The sequence below is a fragment of the Hyaena hyaena genome, unplaced genomic scaffold, assembly GCF_003009895.1.
Source record: "Hyaena hyaena isolate Hyena2069 unplaced genomic scaffold, ASM300989v1 scaffold_146, whole genome shotgun sequence".
NCBI lineage: Eukaryota > Metazoa > Chordata > Mammalia > Carnivora > Hyaenidae > Hyaena > Hyaena hyaena.
The window spans coordinates 378,046-398,038 of record NW_024080778.1 but is presented as its reverse complement, the minus strand read 5'-3'; the positions used below and the strand labels follow the sequence as shown (position 1 = coordinate 398,038).

The window sequence follows — 19,993 nt, the reverse complement described above, 5'->3', positions numbered from 1 at the left end:
TTTGAAGGAAGAGTATAAAAACTACACAGTTGAGTGAAAGTAAAGGTGTTTCTAATATATCTTGGCTTATGGTATTTTCCAGAAAGGTGATAGTCAGCGCTTACTGAGAACTCACTATATGTGAGGAAATATTCTAAGCATTTGGAATGAAATAATTTATTTAGTATTTATAATAATTCTCTGAGGTAAGTACTATTACCATCTCCACTTAAAAATAAAGAAACAGATACACAGAGAGGTTAAGTAGTGAGCTAAAGGTCACACAGTTAAGTAGTGGAAAAGAATCAAAAGGGGTTTTCGGTCTCCAGTGCTAGTGACCTCAGCCACTCTTGTTTTCGCCTCTGTTTCAACAGTGAAATGCACAAAGAATTGATACTTTTTCATTAGCCAATAAAGGAAAAAATGTACCAGAGGAGAAATTTTTTCCATAGTCAATGACTTCTTTATATGTTCATAAATGCATTATGAAAAAAAGTAGTAATATAAGTGTATCCAGTGGCAATGGAACCGCTGCATTTACTGGAACATCAGCAAAAAAGGGATCTTAGGTGAGATCGTAGCGGGCCCTATGTTACAGTTCTTGGCGGTGTCCCAGGGAAGCAGTGGTGTCCAGAGATTGAAACTGCAATTGCACAAAGTGCTACGGGACATTACTGATGTCTGTACTCCTCTAAAACAAGACTAAACTGGATTCTTTGTAATACTTTGAATTGGAGGGGGAGTAATCACGAAAACATATTCTTCCCACAGGCTTCCCACAAAGTATCCTGAAGCAAAGCACTTGAGAGCAAGGAAATGTTACATAGTTTTCTTTAAAAAAAAAAAAAAGTGTTTCAATTTTTTTTTTTTTACTTTTTCTGTGATGACAGATAGCTGTTACTAGGATGCCACTCAAAATATAACTAACAAAACAGAACTTTATCCCTCCAAATTGAAGGTGACATTCTAACAATGAAGAAGTAACTCCTGGTTGTAAGAAACTTGTGTATAAAGAGAGCAGTTTGAAAACAGGTATTGGAAAAGTTTCCACTGTTAGGTGATTGGGCTGTTGAACAACCTAATGTCAATATGCCACCTATTAAAAATTCTCATGTCTGCACTCTTCAAAAAAACCCAAAAAACCTTGTAAACAGATGTTTTTGGAACTTTGAAAAACTTCTAGATAATGTTTGTCCCTTTTTAATTTACTTGTTAAAATATAAAAGGTAACACTGCCTGGTTAGTTTGGCTTTCCTGATTGAAATCTAGGAAGATAGATTCAAATCCCACACCATTTATGAATAATTGATGGATGCACTTAAAAAGTATATTTTATGATTTTGTACATAGAGCCAGTGAAGTATTTCTTTTGTTTGGCATACATCTAATTGTGAAATGTGGGGTTGGGGGACGGGTGCTATGACAGCTATCAAAGACTAAGGATCAAAACATTGAACTTTAAACCAGATTTTAAGATTCCTATGCTACATTCAGGCTTTTTAGTAAATGTGAACTACTCAGAAAGTGTTGTGTAATCTCAATTTTTAACATACAGAGGGACTTTTGGGGCTGTGGGAAATCCCCAACTGCAAATGTCCAGCAAAGAGTTGGAAATACAGTGGAAAAACTGAGAAGACAGGTCAAGACAGTGATTTCTGAGTCTTGGGGTGTGTGTGTGTGTGTGTGTGTGTGTGTGTGTGAGAGAGAGAGAGAGAGAGAGAGAAAGACACATTTAGAAAAACTTCTAATATTTTAATATTGGAGATTGCATTTTAGTAGGGTAGCAGCAGGCTTTAAATAAAATTGAGCATAATATTATGCTAACAAGATGAGGGATATTTAAACATGCTTACTTAAGATGAAGGATTACCTAGAGCACAGGACCTTATAACAGGTTCCTCACAGATTCACTGTTCTACAAACTGCTTTTTTATGAGTTTTTAAACAGTTATACTGATCTGTGGTATTAGCCAGGAGATAGACTAGATGGAATGGACTAGATGAAATTGACTAAGTGGAATAGACTAGAAAGTCCAGAAATGGACTTAGGCTAATATGGTCTTTCAATCTTTGATAAAGGTGCACAAGCAATTCAATGGAGAAAGCATAGTCTTTTCAATAAATGATGTTGGATCAATTAGAGATTTCTGAGCAAAATAATGAACCTCAACCTCAACATCCCTTATACAAAGATTAACTCAAAATGGATCGTAGATCTAAATTTAAGATGTAAAACTATAAAATTATTAGGAAAAAAACAAAGGAGAAATTTTTGTCTTGACTTTAACAGTTCTTGGAAGTGACACCAAAAGCATGCTATACAAAGGGAAAAAATGAAAAACTGTACTTCATCAAAGACAATGTCAAGAGGATGAAAAGACATTCCTGCCCTCAGGAAGAAAACATTTGCAAATCGTGTATTTGACGAAGCACTTGTATCCAAAATATATTTTAAAGAAACCTTCCAAATCAAACAACAAGAAAACAAATAACATAGTTAAAAATGGGCAAAGGTTTGGGGTGCCTAGGTGGCTCAGTCGGTTAAGCATCTGACTTTGGCTCAGGTCATGATCTCACGGTTTATGGATTCGAACCCCACATTGGGCTCTGTGCTGACAGATCCCTGCTTGGGATGCTATCTGTTTCTTCTCCGTCTCTCTCCGACCCTCCCTCACTCTCTCACTCTCAAAATAAATAAACTTTAAAAAATGAGCAAAGTATTTAAGCAGATACTTCACCAAAGAGAATATAAAGGTTCTAAGTAAGTTCATGTAAACATGTTCAACGTTATTGTTATAGACTGAACATGCCCCAAATATGTTTACATCTTAATTCCTGGAACTTGTTGAATGTTACCTTATATGGCAAAAGGGACTTTGCAAATGTGATCCTGAGATGGGATGGTTATCCTGGATGCCTGGTGGATCCTAAATGTAATCACCAGGCTCCTTATAAGAGGGAGTCAAGAACATCAAAGGAGGAAGAGGGCAATGTTAGTGGAGAGAGATCTGAAGATGCTACACTGCTGCCTTTGCAGATGGTGAAGGAATACATTAGGTGCATATATATAGGGTGCAATATATTATAAACTTAGATGTACAGCTATCCAGGTGATGGAATTATATCCATTAATTCCATTAAATATCCATTTAAAGGGACCCATTTCTTTTTACTCATTATTATTATTATTATTATTATTATTATATAATTTTCAGGTATACAGCTTTATAATTTGACATCTGTATACAATGAAAAGTGATCATCACCATAAATCTAATTACCATCCATCACATACAGTTGACCCCCTTCTCCTCTGGTAACCACTAGTCTGTTCTCTGTATTTTTAGTTTGTTTTATTTTGTTTGTGTATTTGTTTAGTTTCTTTTTTGTAATTTATCTCTTTCACATAGGTGGAAAATCATACGGTGTTCATTTTTCTTTGTCTGACTTATTTTGCTTGGCATAATACCCTTTAGGTCCACCTATGCTGTCACAAATGGCAAGAATTCATTTTTATGGCTGCGTAATATTCCAATATGTATAAATATATGTACCATGTCTTTATCCATTCATAGATTGATGGACACTCAGTTTGTTTTCATGTATTGGCTATTGTAAATAATGCTACAGTGACCATAGGGGTGCACATATCTTTTGAATTAGTGTTTTTGTATTATTTAGATAAATACCCGGAAATGGAATAGCTGATTCATGTGGTAGTTCTTAGTTTTTTGAGGAATCTGCATATTGGTTTTTATAGTGACTGCTCCAGTTTACAATCCCACAAACAGTGTATGAAGTTTCTCTTTTCTTCACATCCTCACCAAGACTTGTTATATTTGCTATTCCTTCTCTTTTTGATAATAGCTATTCTGACAGGTGTAAGGTGTTATGTCATGGCTTTGATTTCCATTTCCCTAGGAATTACTGATGTTGAGCATATTTTTTTTGTGTCTATTGGCCATATTTATGTCTTGTTTGGAGAAATGTAGACTCAGATTCTGTCCTTATTTTTTTAATGTTTATTTATGGTGGAGGGGGACAGATCGTGAGTGGGAAAGGGGCAGAAAGAGACAGAGACACAGAATCCAAAGCAGGCTCTAGGCTTAAGCTGCCAGCACAGAGCCTGACACAGTGCTTGAACTCACAAAATGTGAGATCATGACCTGAGCCAAAGTCAGACACTCAAACTGAGCCACCCAGGTGCCTCTCTCCCAATTTTTAAATAGGACTTTTTTTGTTGTTGTTGTTTTTGAGTTGTAGATGTTCTCTATATATTTTGTATATTTATACCTTATCAGATAAATGGTTTGCAAATATCTTCTCCCATTCACTGGGTTGCCTTATCATCTGATGATGGTTTTCTTTGCTGTGCAGAAGCTGTTAATTTGATGTAGTCCCATTTGTTTTTTTTGTTTTGTTTTTTTGTTTTTTTGTTTTTTTGTTTTGTTACTCTTGCCTTTGGAGTCAGATTGCGAAGATGGCACTAAGATCAATGTTAAGGAACTTAGCACCTATGTTTTCTTCTAGGAATTTTGTGGTTCCAGGTCTTCCATTCAAGTCTTTCTATTTTGAGTTAATTTTTGTGTGTGGTATAAATAGTAGTGTATTTTCATTCTTTTGCATGGTAGCTGTCCAGTTTTCCCAACACCATTTATTGAGGAGACTGTCTTTTCTCTATTGTATATTCTTGGCTCCTGCGTTAAAGGGACACATTTTCTAATCAGTTCCTGGAACGTGCATGCAGAGAATCTTGCCTCAGGGTGAACATGCCTAGAGCGGTCTTTCCCATAGTGGGTTTTGTGACACAGTTGAACTATGAGACCCTAACCAGTAAGAGTTCTTGTTGAATTCAGTTAGAGAGAAGTAGTTCAGCATGATGTTTGAAAGCTAGACTCTGTGATCAGAAACACATGGCTTTATCATTTATAAATAATTTCAATCTGTTACTTATTGGCCACGTGACTATGGCAAGTTAACTTCAGTTTCTTTTTGTACAATGAAAATGCTGAGAGCCTACCTACTGGTGTTATTCAATCAAATGAAACAATACATTCAATGTGCTACCCTAAAAGAAAATACCCAAGATGTTGGCTATTGTTGGTGGTATTCACCACCTGCCTCCTTAGAGTATCAAAAAGTGTAATGGCACATTAAAGAGTGAGAAGTCCTAACCTCTCATCTCAGTTACTATCCCGAGAACCTGAGAGTAGACCTCTTAAGGTCTACAATGAGAATCGGGCTGAGGGTTAGGTATGGGCTATTTTCTGCTTTAGATGAGGCATGTCTACCACCACTCTGGGACTAGGTTGGCAAACTTCATTCGCATTTTCAGGAAGCAAAATTGATCCTTCGGGCTTGTCTTTCGGGTTTAAGATTTAAATTCACCTCTCTGGTTCCCCTTTCTGGATGTATTATTTCTGGGTCACTTGGTTTCTCTCTCACCTGCCTTGAATTTTGACGCTAATGAATAAGCTGAGACGAAAGCTATGATTGTCCACCAAAACAGATGGGGATAGTCTTTTAAAAGTGAAATAAAACTTTCTGCACTTCATAAAACCCAAGTTACCCCTCAAATTAGCCCCTCGAGAGCCAGTAAGAAAATGACTTTTCTTAGGGGTTTATGGTAGGAGCAGTGAGAGGTGTCAAGCTTGCTTATATCACCAGGTCCATCAGTTTAATTCGACATTCTTTTTGCATGGTGTTGTTGAATCCTGAAGGTCCAGAGCTTCCTTTTCACTATCTGTCCTGTAAACCCTCAGTCTGTCTCCAGATTTAGAGCAGGACGCTTGTCTGCCTGAGAGAAGATTAGGATTTTCTGTTAATCTGGTTGCCAGGATCATTTATGTGTTAACTAGGTCCTGTGAGTCTTTGCCCCCAGGGGGCAGAACACCTTGGCTTCTTTTCTCATTTACCTGTGTGGGGCCGCTCCCACCGCATAGAGGAGGTGAAGGAAGGGCATGCTATGAAATACTGTTTCTGGCACTCACTTCAATCAAACCCTGCTTTTCCTAATTGATGTCTGAACCTGCTCTTGGAGTCCCTAATGAAAATCTCCAGGATGCTCCGAGCATTCTGGCCGTCTTTGTAATTTCTGCAGATCCCCTGCTAATCCCCAGGCTGAGAAGTGAGAGGTTCCAATTGATTTGCTGTGACCAGTTTGCTGTCTTTGGGTTTCCATTCCTTAGAAGTGATGTTTGATTTTCTGTGCACTTCCCTCTCACTGAACGGCGCCCTGAATAAACGCCATAGGTTTTGCCACAGGAGAGTTCAGCAGTTCCAACATGCACACTCTGCTGACATTCAGATCCACAGATTGTCCCACACACTGATGGTGACAGTCTTTGACAGGTCTGAAAAACCCTAACTTAGTTATCATTTCCTGTAGCAATACAGAAGGACTATTTCACCAAGCCTTATTCTCAAAGTCTTTCATTTTTAAAAGAATCCTATTACATTTATTTTATGTCGACAAATACTCACCCAGGCCCTAGGGTTACACAAAATGATGCCAACAGAGTAGGGGGGGAAATGAACCATATTTTGAGGGAAGTGAAACTAAAATCAGTTACATAAGCAAAATGAAGATTGTACTGTCTTGACATATGACAACCCAGACCAAGGCAGGGAAGAGGCCAAAATCCGGCTGCTAAATCCAGCTCAGCACCAACTAGTGGTGGCCTTTGGGAAGCATCATTGAATTTCTTCATCTGAACTAGATCTGTGATTTCCAGGTCACCAAGATGTATCTGGATTGTCTAGCCCTCAGCCCAGTCCTACTAAATTGGAATCTCAAAGGAAGGGATCTGCAAAACACACACACGCCCCACTCTGATTCTTTTGAACAATAATTTTAGGAAACACTGAATTAGCTAATGTTTAGGATGCTTTTAATTCTAAGAGGATGCTATCTATGATTCACCAGTGAATGGGGAAAAAATCTGAAGAGTAAATTCATTAACTCATATGTAGTACTGTAGTCAATATTTTATATTTTTTGAAAAGTTAGTTAATGTGATGGTTTATGTTTTATGGATCTAAGTATTCTTCAGATTTCTCTTTTCTCTTTGATTTATTCATTGTAATATCTGGCCCATCTAGCTCCTGGTGTTGTATTAAGGATAAATGAGATCAAGATGTGGAAGTTTGTTGTTGTTGTTATTATTATTGTTATTATTATTATTGCTATTGCTAAAATAACCACTGTAAAATTGGCTCTGCTTTTATGAGTTTGATAGATCTGCTGGTGTCTTTGGCTTTGTTCCTTTGATAAAAGCCAGACAAATAAGCAAAATACAATTATTTCTTTATTACTTTTTATTCAAAAATTTTGAGTACTTATTATCTACAAAGCATTGTGCTATATTCTGTCTAAAATGTTTCAGGGCGCCTGGGTGGCTCAGTTCGTTAATCGTCCGACTTCAGCTCAGGTCACGATTTCATGGTTTGTGGGTTCGAGCCCTGTGGTGGGCTCTGTGCTGACGGCTGGCTCAGAGGTTGGAGCCTGCTTCAGATTCTGTGCCTCCCTCTCTCTCTGACCCTCCCCTGCTCAAGCTGTCTCTATCTCTCTCTCTTTCAAAAATAAATAAAAATTAAAAAAATAAAATTAAATGTTTAGAGTACCTTTTCTTTCCTTTTTCTTAAACCTGGAAACTTCCCATTCAGTATTTGTTAAAAAAATTTTTTTTAAATATTTATTTTTGTTTGAGAATGAGAGAGACAGAGTGTGAATAGGGGAGGGGCAGAGAGAGAGGGAGACACAGATCTGAAGCAGGCTCCAAGCTCCAAGCAGTCAGCACAGAACCCAACACTGGGCTTAACTCACGAACCAAGAGGTCATGACCTGAGCTGAAATCAGATGCCCAACCAACTGAGCCATCCAGATGCTCCTATTTGTTTTTTTTTAAGTTTTATTTATTTTTTTATAACCTCTATACCCAACATGGGACTCACACTTATGACCCTAAGATCAAGAGTCATATGCTCTTCTGACTGAGCCAGCCAGATGCCTCCATTTAGTAATACTTTTAAATAAATAAAAGTTTTATTGAATGAATAACTGGATCATTCGTGCATCAAGTATCAGTGCATAAGAAAATTAGTAATATGTGTTGGGCACATTTATTCAGTTTATAGAGAATACATGATACACATTTCAAAGAGAAGACTCCTAGCAATAAAACCACAGGCCCACAGATCAGTAGCTGTGAGTCTAGGATGCCTTTTGCTATGCTTTCTTTTCCTCCAGGACACATTGCTGTAGGAGAGAGGAGTTACACCAATATTCTCTTCCAGGGCTTCAAACCCGAACAGTGGCACAAACCTATATATGAGACCTTGGTTATGGGAATTGGCAATGGCAAATCATATTTGTGTAGTGTTCCATAATTAATAAAATACGTTCCCATCTAAAATTTCATTTCTTTCCTCAATAATCCTCTGGTGCAGCAGGGAGGTCCTGTGCAGGGAAGGTATGGTGCCAGGACTAAAAACAAGGCCTCCTAGGTCTCAGTCCAGCCCTCTTCCCGTTTCTTCCACGATACCTCTGCTTCCACAGCTGCAGTGGCAATAGGAAGGGGGCTCTCCTCCGTATCTGTTCAGGGGTCTTCTGTTGTGGCAAAGATATGGGAAGAGTGATGAGCTAGTTCTCTTAGACTCTCATGGGCACCAGTTTTAAACTCTCATGATCTTGTAGCTCTTCTTTCCTCTTGTATCTATCCCGGTGTCCTCTAAGGTGGAGTTAATGTTTTCTGACTATAGATCACAATTCCTGAGTAAGAGGATGTTAATCCATCATTTCATTTAATCTCTAGAACAATGAACACATTTACTATGTCACATTAAGGTATTAAAGTCTTATGTGGATATAGTGTGAATAATATGTGAGAATAATATGAACCTGGTAGAGGGGCAACAATATGTTAGCATTCATCTCCAATCCCCCACTCATCCCAGAGGTTCTGAAATTAACTAAAGGCAGGGCTGAAGGAGCCTTCTCGCGCTCAGGCAGAAGAGACCGAGGCAACTAATCTGGCTGTAGGAGATGAAGCTATTCTCTGGCATCATCTTGAAGCATCAAAGACAAGCTCTGTGCAGAGTCAGCCGATAATATGTGCTCAGGTTTCCAAAGAGAGGTATCAGGTTCCCCAAGCAGGTGTTGAATACTTGGGAGTCTGAGAGAGAAAGTGGCATCACCTAGAACAGGAGACGATAGCGTTAGGGTTCCGGGCAAGGCTGTGCAGGAATAAAAAATCCAGTGAGGTCTATCACCCAAATTTAGCAGATAAAAATATAGGGCAACTAGTTAATTTTGAATTTCAGGTAAACAGTGAAATAATTTTTTAGTGGAAATATGTCCCATGCAATATACACGCAATTCAGATTTAACTGGGCGTGCTGGACTGTATGTGGCCATGCTAACGAGGACAAGGCATCTCAGAGTGTTCGCAGGGAGGCATTTCAGTTTTCCCTGGTTCCACTTGAGACCTTTTCTTTCCATCATCTTCTGTGTCATTACCCTGACATTGCTATGACATTACCCTGAGGTTCTTTCTGTTCATAAGGTAAGAAGAGGAGGTGGGCTCCATTTCAAAAATGATAATATCTGTACTATTATTTCCAATTTACATAATTAAAAGTTACCTTCATACCCTAGCCACAATAGAAAACAGGTGATTTCTTTTTTAACATAAAATGGCATTAGGTAGATCAGAGCAGAAAGTGGTTTTCTCTTCAAATAGTTCTTTTTTCACAATTGGGCGATGTTCATTTCTTATCATCAACTTGTGAAGAAGATGATTTATAAAATTAAGTAGGAATATCTACAGGAACTTGTTCTCTATACAATTGTCTTCATTTAAAATATAAAGCCAGTAATTAAGAATTAAGTCTACTTGTATTAGCTGTCATACGGAAATATTTCGTGTAAATCATATAAAATCCTGAAAATTTCTTTCTTCCCACACAGGTCCTGCACCCTTCTTAATTTTCTCCCATGGAGGCAGTATCTTTAGGATTGACCTGGAAGGAACTAATTACGAGCCATTGGTGGCAGATGCTGGCCTATCAGTGATCATGGATTTTCATTACAATAAGGAAAGACTCTATTGGGTAGATCTAGAAAGACAACTTTTACAAAGAGTTTTTCTGAATGGGACAAGGCAAGAGGTAAAGTACATTTCCCGAAATATTTGAGGGATTTCTGTATAGGCTGTATAGTTAATTTGCAATGTATAGATGAATGGAAATTATATTCCAATTCAAATGTTTCTGGCATTTGTAGATATTTATTTACTTACTTTAAAGCTCATTTATTTATTTTGGAGGAGAGAGACAGAGAGAGGAGAGAGAGAATGCCAAGCAGGCCCCATGCTGTTGGTGCACAGCCCGAAGCAGGGCTCGAACTCATGAACCATGAGGTCATGAGGGAAAGTAAGAGTGGGATGCTTAACTGACTGAGCCACCCAGGCACCCCATAGATATTTATTTAATCTGTATCTGTGGCATGTTACTAAACAAGCCCATAAACATGACAAGGATATTCAGAAGCCACCAAAAGAATCAGGATGTGACGGTAATTTTGAAAATATGTAAGTTTATGAAGTCCAGATTATTTATATGACTGGTTCCAGTGGTTCTCAGCTGAAGGCAATTTTGCCCCTCAGGGGATATTTGGCAATGTCTGGAAACATTTTTGGTTTTCATACCTGGATTGGGAAAGAGGGAGAATGTACTACTAGCATTTCTAGTGGGCAGAGGCCATGGATACTATGAAACATAAAATACATAGGATGGCCCCCACAACAAGGAATTATCTGACTGCAAATGTCAGTTGTGCTGAAGTTGGGAACCTGTTTTGTCTAAATGTCTGTCATGGGGTTTTAGCACCTGATATTTAGGAGAGAAACCTTTTTTGATTCTTAAGGTGTTTGCACTCTGGAACAAAGAATAATAAAGCAGGTGTCAGATATAGAGTATTTTGCTTCAAGTACATACAAAAGATCTTTAGTCTTTCTCTGTAACTGATGGAGCCCTTAAATGAGTCCCAGGAGGAATGTTCTCTCGATTCCTGAGAAGTGGATTATAGAGACACGTGACTGGAGAAACCTTAAGCATTTATTCCCAACACAAAGTGCTCATTGTTTTGTTTGTTTTTCTTTAAACCAAACCTTTCTCCCTGCAGTTATTCTTAAAAGCTTCAATTAAATGCTAATCTCTTTCATCACGTCTCTGATACTTACTAATGTCACCTTTAACAAGGATGGCTACTCATTATTCTCTAACCATCCATAGAAGAATAGTTTCAAAATCTTGAGTCTCAAAATCTGGAGAGTTTCCTGTCACAAGCTAGGAAAAAAAGTTTAACAGTTGTGAATTTGTGTCAAGTCATTAGGAGAGGATTGAGTTGATGCCTAAAATCCACCATTGTATTCCCTTCTTTGGATTAAAACATTGTTTAAAAAGGACACCTGTTAAAATATAATTTACCTGGGTAAGCTAGATATTAGCAACTGATTAGATGGATTGGCTAGATTACTTTGTCTGAGGTATAGGAATAGTACAAGCTCGTGACATTGTTTGATCTGTGCCCATTCCAAGTTCAGTAATGTCATGTCACTGGCTGGAAATCAGTGATGGTAGGAATATTTACAAGCCCAGAAAATCTGCAACCACACACACCAGGGCTTCTCCACACCCCCTCCCTCTACCCCCCAGGAAGACTGACTGGTTTACCTGTGTGCTCTGGAATTAGGAGATAACAGAGGTTTTTGTTTGGTCATTTTTATCATGCATTTTTCTCTGTGGGCTCTCCTACCCAAGGGCATAAAGAGAAGCCCTTCCCTTTGGACCATAGGGTCGGAGTGTGAGGGCGCTGAGGACTTGTACAAAAGGAGGGGCCTGATGGAAGAGGAGGGGCTGTGAAAGTGGGACTCTAATGAGAAATTCATTTATTTTAAAGCTCTGCACAAATGTCAAGGACATCTTTAGAATCTGACAAAGCTTAGAATTGGGTTCAGGTGAGGGGCACCTGAGTGGCTCATCCAGCTTCAGTTCAGGTCATGATCTCACGGTTTGTGGGTTCGAGCCCCACGTTGGGCTGTGCTGACAGCTCAGAGCCTGGATCTTGTCTTCCAATTCTGTGTCTTCCTCTCTCTCTGACCCTCCCCTGCTCAAGCTGTCTCTTTCTCTCTCAAAAATAAATAAAACATTAACTTTTTTTTTAAAAAAAAGAATTGGGTTCAGGTGAGGATATGGAAACTTCCATTAGCAAATGGATAAAGTGTCTTTAAAATAGCATGGAAATTCCACTGTTATTATAGTTGAAAATATTAGCACATTATGGTTGATTGCCTAATTTCAATAAGCACAGGATAGTTTCCTACTTTAAAACTAAAATACAAATCCTATGCCCAGAAACATTCATGTGGTAGGGTTAACATTGCTCCATCAAAACAATGGCACTGATCTGTGCCATATTTTAAGGTCTTGTGAGCCCATAAAAATGACAAGTACTTAAGAGAATAGATTTTTCTACACAAAGATAAAAACAGTATTGATGTGAATGAGAAAATATTAATATTTTGACATTTGATTTTACAGACAGTATGCAATATAGAGAAAAATGTTTCAGGAATGGCAATAAATTGGATAAATGAAGAACTTATTTGGTCAAATCAACAGGAAGGAACCATTACAGTAACAGACATGAAAGGAAACAACTCCCGTGTTCTCTTAAGCTCCTTAAAATACCCTGCAAATGTAGCAATTGATCCAGTAGAAAGGTAACTGCTCTTTTCAGACACTGAAATGTATTTCAAAACTCTGATGATAATACCTGGAATCATAATATTTTGAACTCAAAAGGACCTTCTCATTGACAAGGCTGCCTGGATTTGAACCAAGGCAGGCTCCCTGTACAGGTAGTGCTCGTTTCTACTGTAATTTGCTGCTCTAGAAGCACACTTGCTTTTTTAACTTGAATCACATGGAATTTCCACAGCAGGGCAATAAATATTTGTTGAATTGGAGTTTCATTCAAAATAGTCAAACTCATCCTGGGGGCCTCTGAAATACTGAAAGCGGTGACCATTTAAGTGACTTTACATTCAGTTACGTGTCTATGTAATGTGCTTCCTCTCAGGTTTATATTTTGGGCTTCAGAGGTGGCTGGCAGCCTCCACAGAGCAGATCTCAATGGTGCGGAAGTGAGGATTCTATTAGAAACATCAGAAAGAGTAACAGCCGTGTCACTGGATGTGCTTGATAAACGGCTTTTTTGGATTCAGTACAATAGAGACGGAAGCAATTCTTATATTTGTTCCTGTAATTATGATGGAGGTTCTGTACATTTTAGCAAACATCTTACACAGTAAGTTGTGCTTTTGGTGTAAAGAACAATTGCTGTGTGAAGTTTGTCCAGCTAAACTGGTGGGGTGGTTTAGCACAGACGGGGGAGTCCAAAAGACTTGAGTACCAGTTCTAGATTTGCCACTTATTGGACAAGTGACTTCCAGAAGGTTACATAACTTCTCAGTTTCCTTTAATGTGAGGATAACAGTAGTAGCTGTTTCTTGGAATTATTGTGAAGTTTAGTAAAATTAATTAAGAAATGCAAATAAAAATAATTAACAGAGTTTTGGCATCTGGGGAGTTCTCACATGTTGGTTACAGTTTATTCTTTCTGGAATTACTATGTCATGTATTTGTGAAGCACCTATGATTCATTTGATTTGCTATCTTGCCTGAAACTGACTCTCTCCCGCTTGTGGCAAGAGGCAGAAATTAGTCAAGTGTGAAATGGATATAACCAGAATCCACTATTATACAATTCCTATTTTCTTCACTATTGTATTTTCACCACACTTAAGTGCTGATTAGCAAAAGAATAAGACAATGAAGTTTAAGCTAGGAATTATATCCCATTAATTCAGATTATGACTACATAAATAAAAATTTAAATTTAACATCTGCTTCTAAACCTAAATAGGAAACAATTGAAAAGGTGGGTAATTAAAATGTAGTCAATACACTGAAATGAAGTGAAATGTGAATAAGCCCAGGAAGAAATGTTCTGTCATTCTTTGTGTTTCTTTTGTTTTTGTTTTTGTTTTTTTAGGCACAATTTGTTTGCAATGTCCCTTTTTGGTGATCGTATCTTCTATTCAACATGGAAAAAGAAGACAATTTGGATTGCTAACAAACACACTGGGAAGGATATGGTTAGAATCAACCTCAATCCATCATTTGTACCACCTGGTGGAATCAAAGTGGTGCATCCACTCTTACAGCCCAAGGCAGAGAATGATGCCTGGGTACCTGGTGAGTAATCTTTGACCTTGAACAGGGTCTGGCACTTAGTCCCCACCTGTCCACCTGTTCAAGCCAGACACTTAGGGGCCATCCTTGATTTCTCCCACTGCCTCACCTCCGGTTTCCCATCTAACACCAAATCCTTTCCATTCTACCTCCTAAATACATCTCAAATATCCATTTCTCCTCTCTACTGCCACCACCGTAGTCCAAACGACCAGGATTTCTTGCCTGGCCTGTTGTACTAGTAGCCACTCAACTCATCTTTCTCTGTTTCCCTCTTGCCCTTAAATAATTAATCTGATCCACTAATTCCCTTGCTTCAAATCCTTCAAAAACTTTCCTGTGCCTGTAGACTGAAATGTAACATTTTACCAGCGCGATCAATATTTGATGAAACTGATCTAACACTCCTCCTCCCCTCACTGGACTCTGACTCAAGTCTTTCCGTAGTTGCTGCGACGTGCCATCCCCTTCATGTCTCTAGACTTTTGCAGTCACTCCTTTCTCTGCTCAGAATTCCTTTCAATTCTGAGCTTAAGTATCATGTCCTCAGGTAGGCCTTCTCTGGTCATCCAGTCAAGAGGAGGCAAGGGCCCCACCTCTCACCACCTTTATTTTTTTCCTCAGTACACTCTTCATAGGACTCATCCTGAGGTATTGTTACATATTACTTTGCTTTCTTCTTTATTTCCTCTCCTGCTTGATTATAAATGCCGTGCAGGCAGGGACCATGTCTGGTACGTATGTATTATTAATTTATTCAAACCACCTTATATTCAGTGGTTATTGATTTATTTATAAATGAAGAATTTTAGATAACATTAATAAGCGAGTGGATTAACTGAATCTAGTCATAGTCCCAAATTTCTGCTTTCAAATGCAGTCTTCTCTGTTTGAATTCTTCAGCACATCCTTTTTTTAGGCAGGCTCCTCGGTATGGCTTATCTACCATGCAAATGATGTTATACTAACATTTCCTATATGTAAAAGCTTAATTTCAGGCAGGCTTTGACACATATTTAATCCTATCCCCAATTAGCCTTGTGAGGTTCTGAAGCCGAGGTGGAATTGTTTGTTTTCTCTTCTTTCTACCTGTTGGTTGCCACTGGGGTTTGGTAACAGTGTGGGAAATGGTAGAGACTGTGAGTCCCTGCCACAATTAGTATATAAATGTGTTTGTTCCTGCCCTAGACATAGCTCCTGAAGAGAGCTGTGGAGACTGAACAGGAGAACAGGCACGAGATTGCTGAAGGGAGGCTAGAATCTAGGGCAACTGACATTATTATTACTTATGTCTTCAAGGAGGTAACTAATAGTGTAAGTGCTTCTTAACTGACTTCTTTAAAAACTTAAAACTATAATTTAATTTGTGTAATGACTATGCTTTTAACGCAAGTAATGAAGAATTCGAAGACTAAAATAAATCCCAGAAGATAAAATGTTTAGTCAGATAAGTTATTTTATAAGTATTTATTTATTTTTGAGAGAGAGAGAGAGAGAGAGAGAGAAGCAGAGAGAGAAAGCGACAGAGGATCCCAAGCAGGCTCAGCGCCATCAGCGCTGTCACGAGCTGTGAGATCATGACCTGAACTGAAACCAAGAATCAGACACTCAACCAACTGAGCCACCCAGGTGCCCCAGATAAGTCATTTTTTGAAAACTGATGTACTTGAATTTCCAAAGCAGAAGTTGTGGGAAACAGTTCTTCTGTGGGTTGGAGTATACCATTAAATAGCAACAACCTGGTGGAAGTGTTATAAATGACATGGTGACCATATTCCACACATGAACGGTGAAACTGATATTTCCTTTCATGGGAAATTCAAGCTGTCTTCAAATAGGATTCATTGTCCAAGCGCTGATGACTCGCAACAAAATTAGAACCAACAACTACTGTGACTAATTATTGTCATTCGTAATAGTTATATAGATAGGTCCATCAGCATCTCTTACATTTATGTGTAGCCTCATAGTATCCTAAGTAGTTTCATGAACACTATTGTATCGGTTTGTCACAGTAGCACTGTGAGACAGAAAGGTCAGCAATCACTCATTTCATAACTGAGAAATCTAAAGCCTGGAGAAGTAGAGTGAGTTTTCCAAGATTACACAGCTTGTTAATGATAGATTTTGAGGGAAAAAAATCCTGGTGCTAAGTCTGTTAGTTTATTGTTCTTTCCACCATAAACTTTTTAACTCTTCAGAATCCTTCACTATTATTCAGCTTTTTTTTGCAAGGGAAGTCAAATACGATAATTGAAAGCATGAATTTCAGAAGAAAATCTATAATGACTTATTACAAAACAGCTTCAAACAATCTGGCCAATAACAACATTTGGTTGAGAAGCCGCTGCCAGCTGCGGGGCTAAGGCTAAGCTGAAATCTAGAAGATGATGACATTGGACATATTGGCTTTATTGGAGATATTGTGCTTCATGTATACTCCAATTGTGAAGGACTTTTGATTTCAAGAACACTGTTACTATAGCCATCATTAAATAGGTGTAAATTGTTTTAGTGCCTGGCAGAGGAGGAATTCTTTACATGGGACTTATGGTCTGTGAATCTCTTGATTGTATGGTCAGACTAAAACATGCAATTGTCCCACCCTAGGAAGACGGTATAGAGCTGCCATCAGGTTCTCAAAGTGCCTTCGCATTTAAAGACATACTACTCTTGAGGCTGGTTAGTTTCTTCTGGATAGTGGACTTATAACAGGTGAACGGTAATAGTACTTTGGTTTGCAGAACATTTAGTCGTGAGATTACTTCAATGGGGAGATAAGAGAAAAATCGTGTAACCTGGTTGATATTATTATTTTACATAAAATGTAAGTATTTATACACATGAGGGTATCAATACACTTACCTCATGCCAAATGCCTAAGCTATCATTTATCAAAGCATGTTCTTTAGAAAAAACACTAGTTCTGTGGGATTTTATGGGATTATTTGGGGGCCAAAAAAGTTTCAGGGTTAAATGATTTGGACAGGCTAGGTTAAATTAAATTAAAGGGGATGTCTTTTTCCCAAGTGATTCCCCAGAACCACTTATCTGGCTAAGTGCACTGTTAGTCTCCAAGGGCCGTACAACCTACACAGTTTTCCTGTTTTATTTCCTATGCAGCAGCCCGCTTGACTCCTGAATCTATTATTTCTAGCCAGACCACTTTCTTGATATCTAGACCAATAAGAAAAAAAGAGAGACTGAGGCACAGTGAGAGTTGGACTGCAGAGAAAATGGATTTAAAACATTGGGGATTTATTCATAGCATATGAAAGTGAGCAGCCCCAGTGAAGACTGTCCAACCAAGGGCAAGGCCACAGCACTTCAAAAGGAAGACTACAGTAATTTGCTGGTTTAGATAATCCGTGGCTTAGAGCTTATATAGAGGAGCTGGTTGCAGCTGATGGCTGATCCCCGAGTCCACAAAGTAGAGCCACGGTTTCACCATAAGGCTGGTTTTCTGATGCTTCTGAGCAGTTTCCTGAGAGTGGTCACTCAGTTCTCTCATCTGGGCCACACCTGCCTGCTGTCTGCACCCTCGGGGCTCAGGGTCCTGCCATGGGCATGTGGAAAGTTTCCTGATTAAGGCCCATATATTTATCTGCCTTCTGAACATTTCTACTTGGATTCCTTGCATGAGCTTCAGGCACAAAGGAAATAATTGACCTACGCACTGTAACCTCCCTTTGCCCTGGCTCCAGGGAAATCACCCTATCTTGATGAGTGGCATCTCACCTCCATCTCCCAAGGCAGAAATCTGAGTGTGACCCTTTCTACTCTCCTTCCCACTCCTACCCCATCAGCTCAACCTCCAGCCCTCAATAGTTCTCCCACCTGCCATCGAACCACTTGTGCGCTATTTGGCAGCAATCCATCCCTAATGTCTGCTTCATCAGTACCCCTGCCTCTCTTTCCCATGCTGCAGGGAGCATAACCCTTTAGAAATCAGAGACCAGGGGCGCCTGGGTGGCTTAGTCCGTTAAGCGTCCGACTTTCGCTTAGGTCATGATCTCACGGTTCGTGGGTTCGAGCCCCGCATCGGGCTCTGTGCTGACTGCCAGCTCGGAGCCTGGAGCCTATTTCAGAGTCTGTTGTCTCCCTCTCTCTCTGACCCTCCCCTGCTCACGCTGTCTCTCTCTCTCTCTCTCTCCTAGAAATAAATAAAAATATATAAAAAAAAAAAGAAATCAGAGACCAATCATTGGTTAAAACCGATCAACAATTCTGTTGCCAATAATAAAAGTCTAGTCTCTTAATTCAACCTGTTCATAGCTGTTCACAGAAGGTTCTCAGCTTCATCTCTTGCTATTACGTGCATCACATTCTGTGCTGCAGCCATGTTCAAAGGTTTCATTTCCTCCCACAAGACATGCTTGCTCTTTCCCCAGGCCTTTCAGCATGTCTGGAAACCTGCTTTCTCCTTCTCCACACGGGCTCATTCTCCTCATTCTCTGAGAAAGAGCTCAAAACTCCTCCTTTCAGAAACAACTTTCCTGATCCACTCATGGTGAGCCTCGGTTAGCTTTTCGCAGAGTAACAGGTTTCCCTCACCTGGCACTTATTTTCTTCTTCCTAAATTTTCTTACTCCTATGAGGACAGGAGGACACCTCTCCATTGTACTCTCAGTGCCTAGAGGACATTTGATAAATAATAGTTGAAAAAAAAAAAAAGAAATAGCAAGAAGCCCAGAGATACGCTCAAAATGTTTTGTGTAGCCTATTCCACAACAGAAAATACAAGATTTGTTCTATAAAAAAGTAAATAAATAAACAATAGTTGGGAAAAAAAATTGAAAGAATACCCGTTGTCACTCTCTCCCTGAAATGATATGCTCAACAAGTTTTAAAGAGGTTCCCTTGATCCAACAGACAGCCTTCACTGGGGCTGCTCCCTTTGGTTTATTATAACTAAACTCCCAATGCTTTAATTTTTTTAATATGTTTATTTATTTTTGAGAGAGAGAGAGAGAGAGAGCAAATAGGGGAGGGCCAGAGAAAGAGGGAGACACAGAATCCAAAGCAGGTTCCATGCTCCAAGCAGTGTGTCAGTATGGAGCCCAATGTGGGCTGTGAATTGCAAGATTATGACTTGAGCTGAAGTCGGATGCTTAACTGACTGAGCCACCTAGATGCCCCTAAACTCCCAATGTTTTAATCAATTTTCTCACTTAATTCCCATTGTGCCTTTGTGTTTTTTTCTTTTTTCTGTGAATTGGTCTAGATCTCAAGAAAGAGGTTTGAGCCAGAAATAATATATTTGCGAGCCACATGTGCTGCTGTGTAGGAAAGAAAATAGGACAACGCCACAGGCTTTATCATCCTTAGAAATAATAGAAATAGGGGCAACTGGGTGGCTCAGTTGGTTAAGCATCTGATTCTTAATCTTAGATCAGGTCTTGATCTCAGTGTCATGAGCTCAAGCCCTGCATTGGGCTCTGTGCTGGGCATGCAGACTACTTTAAAAAAAAAAAAAAAAAAGAAAGAAAGAATAAAAAGAGTCATAATTATTGAGTGTGTGAAGAATTATCTTCTCTGGCTTTACCCATACTATCTCATTTAATCTCCAGAACAATCCTACGAACTAGATGTGGTTATTATTACTGTTTTATAGATTAAAAAGCTGAGTTGCAGAAATGGCACAATATATTGTTCCAGGTCACACTCTGGAGGAATTGGGATTTGAACCCAGCTCGGG

The 19,993-nt window shown here is 39.0% G+C and overlaps 1 protein-coding gene across 3 annotated transcripts in view; it reads left to right on the top strand.

Annotated features, from left to right (window-relative positions):
• Positions 1-19,993, top strand: part of EGF (epidermal growth factor) — a 101,412-nt gene that overhangs the window by 17,564 nt on the left and 63,855 nt on the right. For all 3 annotated transcript variants that reach the window (XM_039238760.1, XM_039238759.1, XM_039238758.1), the window contains exons 2-5: positions 9,947-10,146; positions 12,580-12,761; positions 13,121-13,348; positions 14,096-14,298. In XM_039238760.1, coding sequence (XP_039094691.1) covers positions 9,947-10,146; positions 12,580-12,761; positions 13,121-13,348; positions 14,096-14,298 — 813 coding nt within the window. The remainder of the gene's footprint in view (positions 1-9,946; positions 10,147-12,579; positions 12,762-13,120; positions 13,349-14,095; positions 14,299-19,993) is intronic.